At 47.1% G+C, this 17,453-nt stretch overlaps 1 protein-coding gene across 1 annotated transcript in view; it reads right to left on the bottom strand.

Annotated features, from left to right (window-relative positions):
• Positions 1-17,453, bottom strand: part of LOC115324735 (laminin subunit alpha-1) — a 143,585-nt gene that overhangs the window by 36,947 nt on the left and 89,185 nt on the right. The window contains exons 27-34 of the mRNA XM_029985369.4: positions 16,966-17,139; positions 16,283-16,462; positions 5,790-5,914; positions 5,206-5,326; positions 4,446-4,586; positions 3,478-3,590; positions 3,295-3,378; positions 1,588-1,781 (exon numbers count right to left, since the gene is read on the bottom strand). Of these exons, the coding sequence (XP_029841229.2) occupies positions 1,588-1,781; positions 3,295-3,378; positions 3,478-3,590; positions 4,446-4,586; positions 5,206-5,326; positions 5,790-5,914; positions 16,283-16,462; positions 16,966-17,139 (1,132 nt within the window). The remainder of the gene's footprint in view (positions 1-1,587; positions 1,782-3,294; positions 3,379-3,477; positions 3,591-4,445; positions 4,587-5,205; positions 5,327-5,789; positions 5,915-16,282; positions 16,463-16,965; positions 17,140-17,453) is intronic.

Here is a 17,453-nt window from a genome sequence, read left to right on the forward strand (position 1 = left end):
TTGTTGTCAATGTTTAAAGAGTCAGGTGATAACCGACACTATTGCCTTCATTGAAAAGAACCAAGGCTGCCAGTCATCAGAACTCGTATACGGGGAGTTTTCCTGAGACGGGAAATGATTTAAAAAAAAAGGCCGCTGGAAATGGAGACCCGATTCATTCGAGATAATATTATACACCTCGGCAGACGTTAGGTAGAAAAAGTAAAATTATAGTTCTTTTTAAGCCACTAAGTATGTTTCTTGAACATTTGCTTCGGTTTCAACATTTAAATTAGACATTCGTTGCCCGTCTTCAACATTTACCAATGCAGTTGTTAGAATTCAGACAAAATTATTCTCTGCGCTGTTTTCTGGCAAATTTAAGCCGCGGACAGAGGAGATACCGAAACAAGACGCAAAAACAGCGGCGGAAGTCGAACCCAGAAGCGACGTACGTTCAGCCTTCGCAGGGGACAAGGGTAGCAAATAACCAGGAGCCGATTAGGGTCATGTGCCCGAAGAAAAGGCGTGTCCTACTCTGCTATTTCCTCGGCCATCAAGGTGTCTGTGCCCTTCCTGTCTTAATTTTGGTACGGTACAAAAAAAAAAAAAAAAAAGACAGTTTAACTTTGCTACAGAATAGCAAGGAGCAAAATTTAGTTGCCTGAGTTTTATCTAGTGCCATATCTTGATGACGGGCAACACAATTTTAATTGGGCTGTGCCAGCTGAAGTGAATATTTAAAAATATAGTGAATTTGAGGTAATTACTTGCATAATTACCACTTTTGACTTTCTACCTGAAGTCGGCCGCGGTGGGTAACGTTATTCCGCAGGAATCAGTCCTCTATTCTCAGAGTCCTTCTTATTAAATATTATTTACCGTTCTAAAAAAAAAAGAAAAAACCTTTATAATGCGCAAGTGACGGCTGAGACTCTGGTCAGGTGCCTGACAGCAAAACTAGGTTATAAAAACAAAAGAGAAACAGCCGCGAGAATGGGCGTACCAACTGGGGGGGCAAGGGGGGTCGCTTGCACCCCCTTCCCCCTTCCCCCAGTTCCCAGAGTGGGGGCAAGGCTTGTGGTTTGCCTCCCCTGAAACAGCCTCCACTGGGCAGGGCAAACACTGGCCGGCAGCGACCAAGGGATAACAAAGGCTCCTCCCACGGCCCTGGCGTTGGGGGGTCGGGTTTTTCTCCCACTCTTAAACAAGTTGGTACGCCACTGCCTGCAAGATCACGCCAGTAGGTCAAAAGACTGATTCCTTCGTCAAGGGCATGGTACGTAGTGCTTTTAGACGAGGACGAAGAAAAGACTAGGCACACAGCGCCGAAAAAATACAGGGACAGAGACGAAGGGAAACATTTCCCTTCGTCTGTGTCCCTGTATTTTTCGCTCATGTCTGTCTAGTTTCTTCTTCGTCCTCGTCTAAAAGCGCTAGCATGCCCTTGACATCCCAATACCAACTAGCCCAGCATTCTGCATTGATGCTTCCTTCGGCTGCTGCTTGCGTGTAATACTAAACAGTTACGCGTAATGCACGTCTGTTACTTTCTTCTTCGTCACTGACGAAGCTGTTAACGCGCTCCAACGAAGACAGGTGACTCACACTTGCAACCGTACTCGGTGAGGATGTGCCGAGCCGAGCAGATGGAACAGTCTCGCCCCTGGATGCCAGGCTGGCAGTGGCACTCGCCCGTGATGGGGTCACAGCGGCGGCCCTGAGCTCCGTAAGGATTGCACTCACACCGCCTACAGCGCCCTCCTTCGACCAGAGGGTTCCCGAAGAAGCCGTCCGCGCACCTGAGCGTTGAGAATCAAATGAAGTTTGTGCAGTTTTGGCGGGCCGAACAAACATGTACCTGCTTGAAAAGAAAGCCGTAGTGCTAAAGCTTTGACGTCACTTACTCTAGGCTAGCGCGTCTGCAACTTTGTTCAATCGGTCAAACCAACCTGGGTGTAATTTAATGCTGGCCTCTAGTAAGGGACGCAGAAACCCCAGCACTACGGCCTTGTTATTTAGGAGGTGTTGGTCAAACACTAACAACACACGTCCCCCAAAAAGATAACAGCCTGAGAGACTTGCGACAGCCGACGTGAAATGGTGGGCGCAGAGTGAGTAGCAATAAACTATAAAATGTGGGCAGAAGAAACAAAAAAAGAGTAGTGAAGTGCTCTGGAGCAGGACTTTGCATCACGCCATCACGCAGTGCAAATCTGGTGCAAAATGAGATTCGCCTTGATTTTAATGGGCCTGGATCATGGTCATTTTTATTAAATGGGCCGATATGTTATTTTCTGCAACTGTCCATGCGTAAGCTGACAGCACAAAATTATAGTTTCGATGGGTTTCAATCATAGATTTATTTTCTGTAGTTGTTGAGGGGTTCATTACATTCAATCTTTCAAAAAGTCAGGTAATAAATATTAGTGCAAATAGCATTTGATGCTATTTAAAGTTTAATTTCCACTGGTACCTCAATCCTCAAAGTTGATGCTACATAAAACTTCAGTACTATCTTAACTTGCCTATGTATAATATCCATAAAATTGATGCCAGCGTTTGATAACCCAATTTATGAAGGACTGCAAAAGCTAAGCAGGTTGTGTATTTACAAAGCTTCATCAAACAGTAGCAGTAACCGCAATGAAGGAAATAATCATTTTTGTATTAAGTACATTTTCCCCCTAGTATTAACAATGTATACATCCTCCGTAGAAATTAAATAAATTTCCTCCATAGTAGTAACAATGTACCTAGTATCAATTACATTTCCTCCGTAGTAGGCTCATGTAGGTAGGAAGCATATTCAAATACATTGCGCATTGACTTGAACTACACTCTTGCATTTTTTGTAAAAACAGCCGGCAATGTTTTTTTTATTTATTCTCTTGAGATTAGAACAATGACAGCAATTTATTTTATTGTTTTTCCCATGGCATATAATGTTTTGGACTGCCATTATTTTTCTGTGATTACTCTTCCGTTATGCATGTTCCTTGAAGGTAAATAAATATGTTTCTAAGCAAATTAATAAAAATATTGAATTATATAATCACTAAAATAATAGGTTGATTTGTTCATTAATATCAAATGGTTCTCTGCAGCTTTGTGACTGTCTCAATGATTTTTAAAATTGCCGCTCTTTCGGAAGTCTATGTATAATTATTTGAATAAATAAATAAAATTTTAAACTAGACATCCGTGGATTTGCTTTGCTTTCTGTCCCTTTTGTTGAAACAAGTATATGCTGAGTTGCAGAATACGTTCCGGCTTTGAGACTGACGCCCCGGTGTGGGAACAAGCAGTGCGCACCTTTCACAGCGCCTTCCGGTGTAGCCTTCTTGACAGTCGGTGCAGATATAGTCCGGTCCATGAGTCTGGCAGGTGCTGCTGAAACTAATGAACCAGAGGTTCTATCAACACTCGGACGAACGGGCTCCAGTCTTAGGAGAAAGTAAGGGTTCTCCGGACTACGAGGCAGTCCTTTTGACCGACCTGTTGGTAGGAAGTGGGCACGCGCACGGCAAACAGGGGCCTCGCGACGGCGTCCCGAAGAAGCCCTCTTCGCACCGTTCGCAGTGGTCCCCCACGGTGTTTCCGCCGCAGTTCTGTAAAAATAAGCGTCACCTTGTAATGGCGGACTGGAGGGCGCCAGGAGTGAGCCGATGAGCCTCCCATACTACGAAGACGTGGTGCTGAATTTTACAGTGATGCTTTATATGACCAGGGTTCCGTGGATTTTTCATGTGCGTCAACAAAAACTCTCAGCGGCCTCTTTTTGTCGTCGTTCCAAGCGCTTGCGTGCTTAGTTTCTTTCCGATCTCCCGGGGTGGCGGTCCCGTTGCGCGTGTCTACTTTCCGCCGGATTGCAGTGCCGTCGCGCGTGTCTTGTTTCCTTCGGCTTTTCGGGGCGGCGATAATCGTCCACGCGATTTTATATATATATAAAAAAACAGAAGGTCAAGTTGCCGTTCTCCATTTTCAATTTCACTTCTCTCGTCATAATGGGGAGGCTGCCTATAGTCCGGACTCCCGAAGAGCAACGTGCCTATGAAGAGCAACGGTGGGAACGGCAACGAGAATGTCAGCGGCGGCGGCGGGCGGCAAACACAGCAGATGAAGATCGTGCATAAATGTGTTCGTACCTTTGTTCAAAATTCTGTGTCACGTTTGTGTTGTGAGCTAAACAGCTTCGCTGGTCATCCACCTTCACAGAATGGAATGAATGGCTCATGATTTTTTATTTGTTACCTACCGGAGGACTGCGCACAGACTGTACACGAGTGCTACATCAACATTTGGCTCTGATTCGTGCTCAATTTGTGAGATTCTTAAGCTAACGCTGACGCAGCACTCGTGTGGAGTCTGTGCCCCAAGCTGGACCCCGGTGAATTGCGTCGGAACTCCGGCGCTACGTCCTCGCTTTCTATGGGGTATTGGAAGAGCGGCGGTGTGCCACGTACGATGCAGACGCCGGTCTCCCTGTGACACTCGCGGGTGCGATTGTTGCAGTTGCAGGGCTCGGCGAAGCCGACGAGGTCCAGGATGTCCCGGCTGTCCAGGTAGTTCGGCTTGAACTTGCGGTAGTAGCCCTCCGCAGGATCCTGCCCACGGGAAGGGAGAGCTCAGATCAGGTGATGCACGACAAGCGAGCGCCGGGGAAACTGGGATGCCCTAAGTCGAGCTTTGCGTGGAAATGGAAAAAGAAAAGCTAGCATAGCGTTCATTTACATTCTGACGATCCTAAACGTTTCACAGCGCCAGCGAGCTGAGGGGAACCTTTGTCATCCTGCTTCCTGCAGTGGTTTCTGGACGACCCCTCTGGTTCCGTTTGTCTCGCTTACGAAGAAAGGTTTCATACTTTTCGTAAAAAGGTGCTATCACTAAACGTATGCAGTCGCAGGGTGGCTCAATATAGGGATGGAAGACAGAAGTGTTAGGCTGGGTTATTTGTCCCGATTTTTTATCCCTTCCAGGGGGAGAGACAAGAAGAAAATGGAGAACAAGTAAACTGAAAAAAAAAAGCAATACATATATTCGTATAATTAAAAAGTTGGATGCTGAGCAGTGCAGGCAAGCACGATACTTCTAGACTATCTCTGTAACTATACAGTTGTGTGCTTGAAGTCTCGCCGCACTTCATATTACGATTATGTGTGCCCCTGGAATGTATAATGCTTTGGCGTCTTCTAATGTGACGTCAATGGTCGCAGGAAAGCTCACCTGGCAGGAAGAGGCCGTATACTGGAAGGGGCACCGTCCCTGCTCTATGCCATAAGCCAAGTACGGCGACAGCTCGTGTGGAGACAGAGGCTCCGCAGTCTCCAGGGAGACGTCTTCTAGGCTGCCGGAAACACCACATCCTAAAATGAGTCAATGACCCTCCTGTTTCTCGCGGGATCACGAGGTATGACAACCGTCTGTAACCTGGGAGCAATCCTTGATTTCTGGCCAAGCATAAGGAGTTAAGTGTGAGTTCTAGGTACCTTTTTCTGTGCCGTACATGGTTGATGACTCATTCACTATTTTTGAGACAAACACTCTGAGACTAACTTTTAAAATCAAGCCACACCTTGATCACTTCCACTACTAATACAAGCTTACGTTTATACGTTACACGAATTGTACCCTGTGAAACGCATTTCGATAGCTATATGTCACGACTTATGCAAGTTAAAGTTTATAAAGTCAGCAGGCGGGGTGTAGAAATTCCCTATCGCCCACTCTACTGCCATACTGGCTCATATGTATATATACACCTTCTGTGGCTCGGATCGCGGAGGAAACAAAAATAAAGGAAAGAGCACCTGGCAAATTTGACGTCCGGACCGTCCGTGGCCCTGATCAAAATCTTCTGGAGGTTCTGGAGAGCCACCATCAGGATGGCGCGGGTCACCGGGATATGCGGGTTGTCCACTTGGTACCACTCGTCCTGCAGACAGAGAGCTTCGTTTTACATTGGAAGCTGGCCGCGGGTAAAAACCATTTCGAGGGCACCTAAGCACTTGTCAAGAGTTGTGAATGCGAAAGCGTTCTCGGCGACACGAGGGGCAGAGGCGGCCGCAGCACCGGCAGGGAGTGCGGCGGTGCGCCGCGCCGACCGACCTGGCTTGCTCTAGAGTAACTGTATAGGCTCTTCTTGCAGAGCCAGAGTAGCGCGTTCCTTTTCCTTTCGCCGCCATCTCCGTATTGGCGGAGGAGTGGTCACGCGCGCAGAACTGGATCCGACCTTCCTGCGGGAAAGCGGCCTTCCAGAGCGCCGAGTTTCGGGGGGAACATATTTTCCGCTTTGCATTCGCAAAATATCGATCCTAGTCCCAAATCGAACGAACCGAAAGCTTCCTAAGTCATTGAACATCATGTGTATCAACTGGGTACAGTACAATCTCGTTTTTTATAACGCGAGTGATGTTTGGGGACGTTCGTTTTCAGAGTATGTGAAGCAGACGACACGGACGGCGATCGCATTCCCCGCGTCTGCGGCTCTCGAGGAGTGATACGCGGAACCGATACGCGATCGGTACATCCGGCCAGCCTGGCGAGTCGGGGAGCTCTCGTTTGAAAGCGGGGAGACGGCGTTTTCGACAGCCGCTACGTCGTTTACCGCATTAAATTTTGCATGCGCGTAGAAAGAGCCCTGTGAAAATGACAGGCTGTTGTGTTACCAAGTGCGCGAATCGCGCAGACAGCGGCAAGAGCTTGTACTGGATTCCAACGGCGAGATACGATGTGAGACGCCGCCTCGTCTGGCTTTTTCGTATGGGAAGGAGATCATTTTTAATCATTGTCTGCTTTTTTACAATACCCCAAAAGATTTCTGCCGGCAGTTGTGTGGATAAACATGTTTTAGAGACTGTTAGTGCTGTGCCTGTTCGCGATTTCTTCAAGGGACCATGTCGGTGGTTGTAAAACAGTTTAATAGGTTGAGCAAAATGTTCAAAATAGAAGAGAAAGCGAGATGTAGGTTGGTGTCACACACTGGAAGTAGACAGAGCTCTATCGCCCCAGGCAGCACACGATATTGGGCCAACATTGGAATTGATGGGACAAAGAACGGCCCAACAATGGCCCAACTGAGCCATGTGTTTACCAATATTGGAATTACCTGGGCCAATAATGGACTATCATAGCCAATGTTTTTCCAATATTGGTGATGCACTGGAATAAGCTGTCCAATATTGGACTGTGAAAGCCAATGGCTTGCCAATATTGGATAAATGCTGGCATAACCTGTCCAATATTGGACTGCCAAAGCCAATGGTTTTCCAATATTGGATATATGCTGGTTTAAGTTATCCAATATTGGACTGCCAAAGCCAATGGCTTTCCAATATTGGATATATACTGGCATAACCTGTTCAATATTGGACTGTCAAAGTCAATTGTTTTCCAATATTGGATATATGCCGGCATAAGTTATCCAATATTGGACTGTCAAAGCCGATAGGTTTCCGATATTGGATATATGCTGGCATAAACTGTACAATATTGGACTGTCAGAGCCAATGGCTTTCCAATATTGGATACATGCCAGCATTAGCTGTCCAATATTGGACTGTCAAAGCCAACAGCTCTCCTATATTGGATATACGCCGGCATAACCTGTACAATATTGAACTTTAAGAGCCAATGTGTTTTCCGATATTGAATATACGTTGGCTTAACCTGGTTAATATTAAACTGTCAAAGCCAAGAGTTTTCTAATATTGGTGATGTCTTGGTATAGGCTGGTCAATATTGGTACTGCCATAACCAATGGCTTATCGATATTTACGTCGCCTAGGCTATAGACCCGCGAACCTCTTTTTTGCATTGCAGAAATAGGAAATTGGAAAAGAGTCATTCATGAGCTCGCTCGGGCGAGAATTTTATTTAGCCAACTTCATGGGGCGTACGTCGCCGGCGCTTTATAACCGCAATCACAAATACGTCCTTAGCTGCCTATATGACTATTGCAGTTTTTTTGCTGGCTGCTCTCCATTCGCATTGCCTTACCTCGGCGTTGACAACTTAACTCCGTTTTTTTAGATTTAAGTATTTTTGTCTTTTCCAATATATTTTTTATATATACGTAGCGTTAACGTTTTCTCTTTGTCCGTGCCCCTGTCATGTTTGTATTTCTTTCTGCGTGCTCTATTTTTTTATATTTAATGATTCTGTGCATATTTAGTCATTGTCGACGCAGGTGTCAACAAACATAAAGCCGCCGCTTACGCTGCAACCGAAGTGACTCTCAGTTTTACGAGAGTATATCGCGATATAAAGTCATATATTAAACTCGAGTGAAGTCTCGAGAGGGTTGCTTCGACTGCCAGTGCACATGTCATCAGGGTAGGCAGAGCAACGACGTAGCTATCGCGACGCGAGAGCACACTGCGCCTCGATGTGGCCGGCCGCGCTCGCTCTGCGGAAATGTGAGCGTGGGACTCTCGAGCCCCGTTAGCTTACTGAAGCTGCTAGACCCTACTTTGTTGTCGCGAATCATTTGCCCTTCGAACGGTCGCGAAGCCGTTGCGCTCGGAGTACCCTACCCAGCATCTTTCAGAAACCGTTCGCGCAGCATCGCAACCCTCTGTCGGCGAGCGTGGGCGATTCATCGTGTGCTGCAATTCGGACGATGTGCTGCTCGGGCTGTCTTTTATGTGTAACTCTTTCGTAAAACAATTTGAAGTTTAAAAACGCGAACCTAACAGCGTACAAACAGTTTTAAATTTATTGATAAAAAATATATTTATATACTTATAGATATATTTGTGTACATCGAGCGCAAAAAATAGTCGCGCTTAGTTCTTCATTACATTATATTATATATTTATATATTATTATATTTACGTTATACGACGTAAAACATACTGTCTTCAAACTTGCCCCGTTTAGAACCACTTTTGGGCTGGAGAGCGTCTTTAGAAGTTCAAAAGCTGACCTTCAAAGAGCTGTCCTGTTAAATCGGTATTGACAGCAGGGTAGACGCTATGCGTGTTTAAGGCCAATCGTGTCTCCGGTTATGGTCACTTGACTACGGTCTCGAAGCTGGTGATAAGGCAGAGCACGGAACCTGCCTAAAGCCCAAGGTCACGCATAACATCTACTGCACTATCAACCTTGGGTAGAAGTGACAAATTCTCTCGCTGCGTTCATTGTTGAGATGCCCCTGGAGATTAGCCTTTTGTAAGCGCACCCCACCCCCGTTCTGGCCTGCTTGCTTTGTCCTCCTTCTCTTTTTTTCTCTCTCCCTAAGCTGAAGGCGCGGTAGACGGTCCGTACTCGCCGGACCAATGAACTGTACACGTTTTATCGCTTGAGTTCGCTCTCTGTGCGCGGGTAACGGCAGAAGCGTGATCACGTGGTTTGACGGATGACGCATTAGCCGTTGAAAAACTCGGAATGCCTGCGTCGCGAAGACCGGACCTAGTTTCGCGTGTGACGCGGCCTGCGGGGTGCGGGCCCGCTGTGGATTTCGCTTCTGTGGTAAATGGTATCTCGTTCGAAAAGTCCCACCCGTGTCGATTTCTTCATAGAAGCCCAAGACATTCTTGTGAATCGTTTAGTGTTCGGTTCGGCAAATGGCAGCGTGTGCTACATCGTGTTGAATCTTCACGGATCACTTCCTTCTGGTTTTTGTGTTTGAGGGGTTTTTGTGCAGTGCCCGTGTTTACATATATGTCGGATTACATCTTTCAAGTCCGTTATTTTCAAAGTAAGTGCGCTGCAACCTACTTGGTGATCATTGTCCGCTCTTGTATGGGTAATCTTCCGGATAACCTCTAGACTTGGGCAGGGCCTATCTCCTGGCAGCCGTTAGAATAAGTTTCCCGCAATCTTACCGACAGTCGCCTGCCATTATCTGTCTGAAATAATGTCACAACTGCAGGTAGAATGCTGACTTTTTTATTCTCCGTGCGTTTCGCGAAAACACGTTTCGTGGCCACCTTTTCGTCGACATTTTTGTTTCATCGACACGCGTTACGCGAATTGCGCGCTGTGGGGGCATTTCGTCGTGCGTGTATTCCTGAGGCGCAACGTTTCCTTGACATGCATTACGCGAATTGCACGCTGTAGGGGCATTTCAACGCAAGTGTATTCCTGAGGCGCGTGCTCACCGAACCAGCCCACCCTTTCACGCCGCTTCATGCCAAGTCTGAAGCTGTTCATTGCAAAAAAACAAAAAAGAAAAGAGGGAAAAAGATGTATTTTGAGTTTTTTTTATGAAACATCGCGTGTTGATGAAACGATCTGTCTATGAAATGTCGTTCGATGAACTGATTGCACCGCCAATGAAGGGCGAATAGCGGTAGAATTTGGGGGAAAAAATTCTTCCAGCTGCCGGGAGACTGGACACTCCACAATAATTACCCCGGTTTGTGTTTACTTTGCAATCTTCTTAGTTGTATCACAGTTGAATAGTACCTCTTCACATATTACAAATTGCTGATTTTGTGCCTGTCTACAGAATAAGCTGTGTGTAATAAACTTTTTGAAGATTTTAAAACAATCCCTTGTGTCTGTCTACCTTCCTTTTTGCAAACAACTTGGTGAATGCACTTGCAAAGAGCTGGGCGAGTGCAACGATGGCCAAAAATCAGCATAACGGCCAACATTGGATCGGGTCGCCCTTCCAGTGTTGTCCATTATTACGCCGGTTTTCGCCAATGTGGGAGCACCTTGGCTGGAACCATGGTTTAGCAATGGCCCAACATTGGCACCAATGATTGGGCCGACATTGGCTGGAACGATGGCTGAACAGTGGCCCAACATTGGCACCAATCACTGGGCCAACGTTGGAAAGGGTAGCGCTTCCAATATTGTCCAATATTGCGGCCGGTCTTTGCCAATGTTAGGCCAACGTCGGACCGACATTGGTGTGCTGCCTGGGGCCCTATTCTCGGGGCGGAATATACTGGTCAATAGGAAAACAGTCAATCTCGGCATCATTCTGGTCCCTGCCAGAAATTGGACTGCGTTTTCAAAGATTTATCCGCAATGAAAATGGAACGTCGGTGGACTTTTTTTATATTAGGCAGTTTGCACCTTGCGGCCTCTCCCAAACTTTGGAGCACCGTCTAACATTTATTATTCGCGAACCCCTAATGTTTGCGATTCAAGCGAATTCAAAATTTAGCCCAACTTGAAAGCATGCGAAAATTCCGGTCTCCAGAAGCTCTCAGTCGGGCGTCTCGAATTCGTGAAATAGCAAAAACTTCGGATAATAATAAAAAAAAAAAAAAAGTTGTACACTATTTTAGCATGACGGGGGGGGGGGGGGGGGGGGGGGTGCTTGACATTTCTCAGATTCGCATATAATTGAAACGCACGAAGGTAAAGCACTGTTCTGTCTACATAATATCAAGTAAACTGTCTGCTGAAAAAAAAAAGTTACAGGCTGAGCAGCGGCACTTTCTCTTCGATTGAACACAAGAGGAAAATAAACAGGCCTGCGTTTTTTGCTGCTTTCAATTGCTCGAGGGGAACGGTCCTCCAAAAGTTGGGCAGACAGCGGGCTCACAACGCTATCTGCATCCCAGCAACGGCGACTTGACGACTTCACTTCACACGCGACCCGCACGACCCGCGGGAGCGTACGCGGGTACGCTTTTTGCGAGAGGGAGACAGGAAACGACGGGAAAACGATCACGGGGCATGCGCGTCTCGTCGCCGCACACCGCACTATTTTCCTTCCGCAGCGCGCGCAACACGCCGCCTCGCGTCTGCGCCTTCGAGCCCCTGCAGAAACCGCCCGTGGCTTCCCGCAGTGCTTGGCTCCAGAATGGCACCATTGCGGTACTCTGCTCCGCAAGCGGAGCATATACAGTTACTCTAGCTTGCTCTTGACTGCTGCGCCCCTGTGAGGCAGCGGCGGGAGTGCGAAGCTAGGCGCGGAGCGTACTGAAACCACGTGTCATCTCATCGTCATCGCCAGCCTAGCTGAGGGTACCGGTGGACGGCGTTAGACTTCAAAGCGTAATGTTAAGCCTAACGTTAGGCCTAACGTTAAGCCAGCGCATATTAACGTCCCCCCCCCCCCCCCCCCTTCCCGCTGCACCGCCAGCAGTTCCGCTGGCTCCTTAAAGGAGCTGTGCAACGATTTTAACGTTGAAAGAATTGGCATCTTTTACTTTTGACAATTTTTGTCTTGTCACCAAGGGCAAAAAACACACCTCCTTCCTTCAAAATGTTGCGATTCCGCCGCGTAATTGCGAGGCAACTTGAAACTGGAATATTCCCCAACCTGCGGCCGCGAGCGGCGGCCATGAGAACTACGCGGCATGACGTCAATGGGGAATCTTGTAGAAAGATAGCAAGTTGTGCGAATACCTGCTCGATAAAATGTAACTTTTGTATAAATCTTGTTTCAACACGAATATAAATGCGTCAAAAACCTGGTGTCATCTACAAAACTTTTATTATACGAAGTTTTAGATGCGCCATCAATCCTAGGTCCACAAAACCGTCTGCTCTATCTACTACCGCGAACAGCCGCCAGAAGCCGGAGGGGGACGGGGACAGTGCCGGAGGTGTGGCCGGACCCGGATGAGACCTTCCTCCTTTCACCATATTGTTCGCGCTGCGCCAGCACGTGGTCATGCGGTCGCGAGCGGATGAGTTCTCGCTGCTCACTGATGGCTCTAGAGAGAGAGCTTCAATGCAAAAATGTTTCAAAAGCCGGGATTCATGATTAAAAACAAATACCTCCGACTTGCATAACAATACCAACAATTTATCAAACGTTTCGTCTCCTATGTGGAAGACATCATCAGTGCGGCTTGGGAACACCCGACCAGCTACCAGCAATCCGATTCTTCTCCTTTCTCTTCATCCGTAGCGCTGGTTCTGCCGACTTCTTCGTCCATGGCATACGGGAGACATTATCATCGTCTGCACTCGCTTTAACTTCTTTTACGTAAAAGACGACGGACGTAAAAGAAGTTGAAGCGAGTGCAGACGATGATAATGTCTCCCGTATGCCATGGACGAAGAAGTCGGCAGAACCAGCGCTACGGATGAAGAGAAGGGAGAAGAAGCGTTAAATTGCTGGTAGCTAGTCGGGTACGTGCCCAGTCTGCACTGATGATGTCTCCCGCATGGGAGACGAAACGTCTGATAAATTGTTGGTGTTGTTATGCAAGTCGGAGTTATTTGTTTTTAAAGATAGGGCTTCACCGAAACCCCGCGCGACCCCGATTGACGTCACAGCGCACGTGACTCGGAAGATGGCGAAGGAGTTGAGAGGTGCCGAAAACCTCAATCTTTGTCCATTTTTAAAATGAAAACTAGGACATGCAGGCAAAATCGTTTTTTTTGTTCTTTACTTCAGAAAGGTCAAGGCACCGACTCCCAACTTATTTAAGTAAATCACTGAAATTGTTGCACAGCTCCTTTAACAACGACGACACGGTTGCTATGGGGTCACATAACGCGTCGCAGCCAGTGGGAATTTAGGTGCCGTTTCGCTGCTACAGAAAACGGCGGCTTCGCTCCGTGGGACAGTTAATGCTTTCGCATTAAAACAGATAGTCATCTCAATGCAATTCATTTTTATGCTCCACTGTTGGGTTCGATAAGGGGCGCTGTTCGCACTGGATGTGGGCATCAATAGGTCTTAAGTTTAATAATATTTGTGGACACATCAAAATAAAGATTATTAGGATAAAATAAATAATACTACCTTAAAGGGCAACTCCACTTCATTTTTGATATTTAGAAAACTATGTAGCCCTCTTCAGTATCATATAGGAAGACCCCATGTCAAATATTACGATCTAATTCAGTTTATATATTTAATAAACTGGCCAGCAAACCTTCAAGCGTGCCAAGTCGCCGAAATCTGCCAACTCTAGCGTGCGGCGCGAGGCGCAATCACCAGCGCAGTCAATGCCACGGAGTTGGAGCGGCCAACGTTGAGCCACTACGTCAGAGGCATGCATACGTCATTCTCACGTTTTGTTTGTTTTTACTTCTCAGAGCGCAATTGAACGATGACGTCATGAGTTTCTCCTCGTGGTGTTGGCTGACCGGGCGTTCACGTGATCACCGTAACACGGATGCGCCTGGGATGCGCTGCCCTGCGCGCTTAAGCGCGATCCAAACCCACGCTTCTTTTTGCGCCTGTAGGTCGTGCGGCTGCGGATGTGACGCATTTTCGTGACGTCGCGCCGCTTCTTCGCTCCTTCCGGGCGCGCACAAGAAAGTTGGTTGTTTTCAACTTCTTTCTCAACGCGCACAAAAACGCGCGGTGACGTATAGGGCGCTCCTGTGTCCCGGCCAATCGGTGGAGGGCAAGCTAGTTCCGGCTCCGCGTTTCTCGCCGTCTGGCTGCCCTCTCCTCCCCCGCCCCCCCCCCCCCCCCCCCCCTTTTTATTCTCTTCCAACATGACAACGCGATCTCTCTCTCTCTCTCTTTCTCTCGCCGTCTGCCGCAGTTGCACTTTGCTTGTGCGCTCGTGCCGAAGTTTCGCCCGTCCAAACCAAAGCGCACGGTTCTGACTCAGAAAGCGCGCCCGGAAACAGCAAAAACGCCACGAAATGCGTCACATCCGCAGCCGCACGACCTACAGGCGCAAAAAGAAGCGTTGGTTTGGATCGCGCTTTATCGGTCTGTTTCTCCGCTCCTTTTCTCCTCTTTTGTCTTCTCCCCTTCCCCCTCGCCCCCGGGCCATCACCGTCCACGCCATGCGGAGCGACCTGCCCGCGTCCAATAAAAAAAAAAAAAAAAAAAAGACCTCGCTCGGTTTCTTGCTTTCTCCCGAGCGTCACAAGACCACGTGGTTCGACGTGACCTGCCATGACTCTGACGACCCAAGACCAATGTTGCCTGACGCAACCGAAGTTTCGGCTTCGGTATCTGCTGATGTTTAAATTAGGATTACACAAATATTCCACATTTCGCGAATCCGAAGACGTAGAGTTGTTTAGTAGTGCTTTGTGAATGTGAATCACATGGAAGCCTAAATTTTTCGGAATTGAGCGGAGTTGCCCTTTAAGCAGGAAAATGTTAACGCATAGATGCGACAAAACGTTAAAAAATAACGATATGCAATGTTTCTTTGGTTGCTTGTGCCTTTTTGAATACATGCCTTCAAATGAAGGCTCTAACATATACCACGATCGGACATAAGGCTTACATAAGACCTGCAACATTTTTGTACACTTGAAAGTTCATTGTCCTAATAACTGATGACGCTGATTTTAAAATTGCGATTACAAATCTTTTCGCTGTTCCTTAGTCATTGTTACTATTTTTGCCTTATTCGTTGATATACTCATATATGTTTGTGTTGAAACTCCCTCCTCTTTGTAATGCCCACGTGCCCCGAGAGAAAATAAATGAAATGTATTTTTTCCCGATTCCCAGTGGCCCGTGTTCTTTCGACGACTGTCATTGCGGTTTTCTCAACCCAACCGCTGAATTCAACTAGGTGGTGCAAACATCTAAGGATACGATTTTTTTTTCTTTCTTTTCGCGAACGCCTTTCTTTTTTTTACCTTTGGATGCTTGGACAGGAATCTACTGTAGCCATCACAGTTCGCTGCTCCGAAACCATAGATACATTTTGTCATTTTGGGCTATTTCCAATAACCTAGCTAGTTCCACCGATACCACTGGCAGCGGTGCCGAGTACACTTCGTAAGCAACCTTCTTTATTCTTGAGCTTCGAACGCCTGCTACAAATTAAGAGCGTGTTTATAAACAAATAAAGAACGCGTTCATAAACATGTTATTTATTCTGGTTTTGAAATGCCAGCAATTATAGTATTGGTCCCTAGTTTACGCAGTCCTTCTCTCATTACTACAGCAAACATAAGGAGACTGAGGGTTTAGGCTTTGGAGAAACTTAGACACAGTGCCCAGAGGGCGTTTCCCACTGGTATGTTCAGCGTCCTATACTGGTCACGCATCAAAAGTGATTCCGAAGTTGCGACAATTTAAATCCTCTGCCAGCGTGTCACACTGTCGTATGTCAGGATACTGGCAGTTGTTTGAAAACCTTCCGGCAGCAAGAGTGAGCGAACGCAAGTTTCGCTTTCGTTGTAGCGTCCCAGCTCTAGACTGCTGGAGCTTCCGTGGTCTGTCAAGCTCGAGAACTACATACACCAGAACAGATGTCTGCCGCGTCTACCTCCGCTAATGGGCCTTCGCTAGGATTGCAGCATGCAACAATATGACGCTTCTATGGCGTTACCAAGCGGAAATCGAAGGACCATAGATGAGTATGCGATAAGCTAAGCACTTTCCAACGAGTTCCAGCTTCCAGACACCATAGTTTAGGTGTAGAGAACAACGAGGCACATGAACCTCCCTCACCTCGTGGAGGGGCACGGAGTAGAAGCCCGTCTCGGAGGGTTCCTTGGGGCGGTGGGCGAGCAATATGCGGTGGTTCCCTTGCAGGAACACCAGCGGGAACTGGCGCAGCTGGGCCTCTGGGAACACGTCCCGGGAACGGCTCTCCACCCGGAAGCGGAGCTTCCCATTATACGATAGAACCTGGGCACAAGGAGATGGCTGCTGATCATGGCCAACTCTTAAATGGGCACTCCGATTTTACGTAGAAATCTGACAGAACTTTTGTTTGAGTTCTGTTAAATCCTTAAAACGAAACACACTAGGTTTCTCGTTGTTCCGTATATCGAATGGCATTACACAAACTGGCATTATTCTTTCGTTCATACGTACACAACTGAAATTAAATTTCAGTTTGTTCAAGTGTTTTTCATTACAGTTTCTGTGCCCCTTAATAAAGGCAAAATGTATGCTACTTCAACAATGAAGTATGCCCAAATGCAGCCTTGAATACTGGTTCTACATTTTTCGTCGTGTGGATCGTATTGAATATATTTCTGAAAACAGTTTAGAAGTTTTTGGAGGCGATTCAAAATTAGGAGGCCCCCAAATCCTTAAGTATCATAACATTTTCTTTTGAGAACTCGCAAGGAAGCTAACACCTGTTCCAGCCCAGTAAGTTTGTCTAGAGTCTAGACTGTGGTCACCTTGTCACCCAGGAACTGGTCTGGCAAAGACCAGTAGAGCGGCTGGTCCAGAACGTAGGGCACGGGCAGCAGAGTTGAGCCTGGCCGCGTCCCTGGTATGACTCTGTAGTGATGCACTCTGTCCAGCTCTGCTTCGCCCACGGTCATTGTCACGTCCCTTCGAGGTGTTGACACCTGCCGTGGGATAATCCAGGTCTTTTACATTGGGTGCGTATATAAAGTGTCACCTCGAGTTTTTTTTCTTTAGGCAATGTGTGACTTGCCACCTTGTCCCATATGGTTTGTAAAAAAAGTTTCTCTTTGGGTAGAAGCAGAACAGGTATTTTTGGAAAGGCCACCTTAAATTATTACACACAGAGACACACACATACACACTTACAAACACAAACAAAACAACTTTTGTTGCGGGTTTTGTACCGTGACACAGTTCGTGCAGTGTGATGTTACGCTTAAATACAAATCAGAGCTCTGTTTTTATAGGGAATATA

The sequence above is a fragment of the Ixodes scapularis genome, unplaced genomic scaffold, assembly GCF_016920785.2.
Source record: "Ixodes scapularis isolate PalLabHiFi unplaced genomic scaffold, ASM1692078v2 PGA_scaffold8__174_contigs__length_109621045, whole genome shotgun sequence".
NCBI classification, from domain to species: Eukaryota; Metazoa; Arthropoda; class Arachnida; order Ixodida; family Ixodidae; genus Ixodes; species Ixodes scapularis.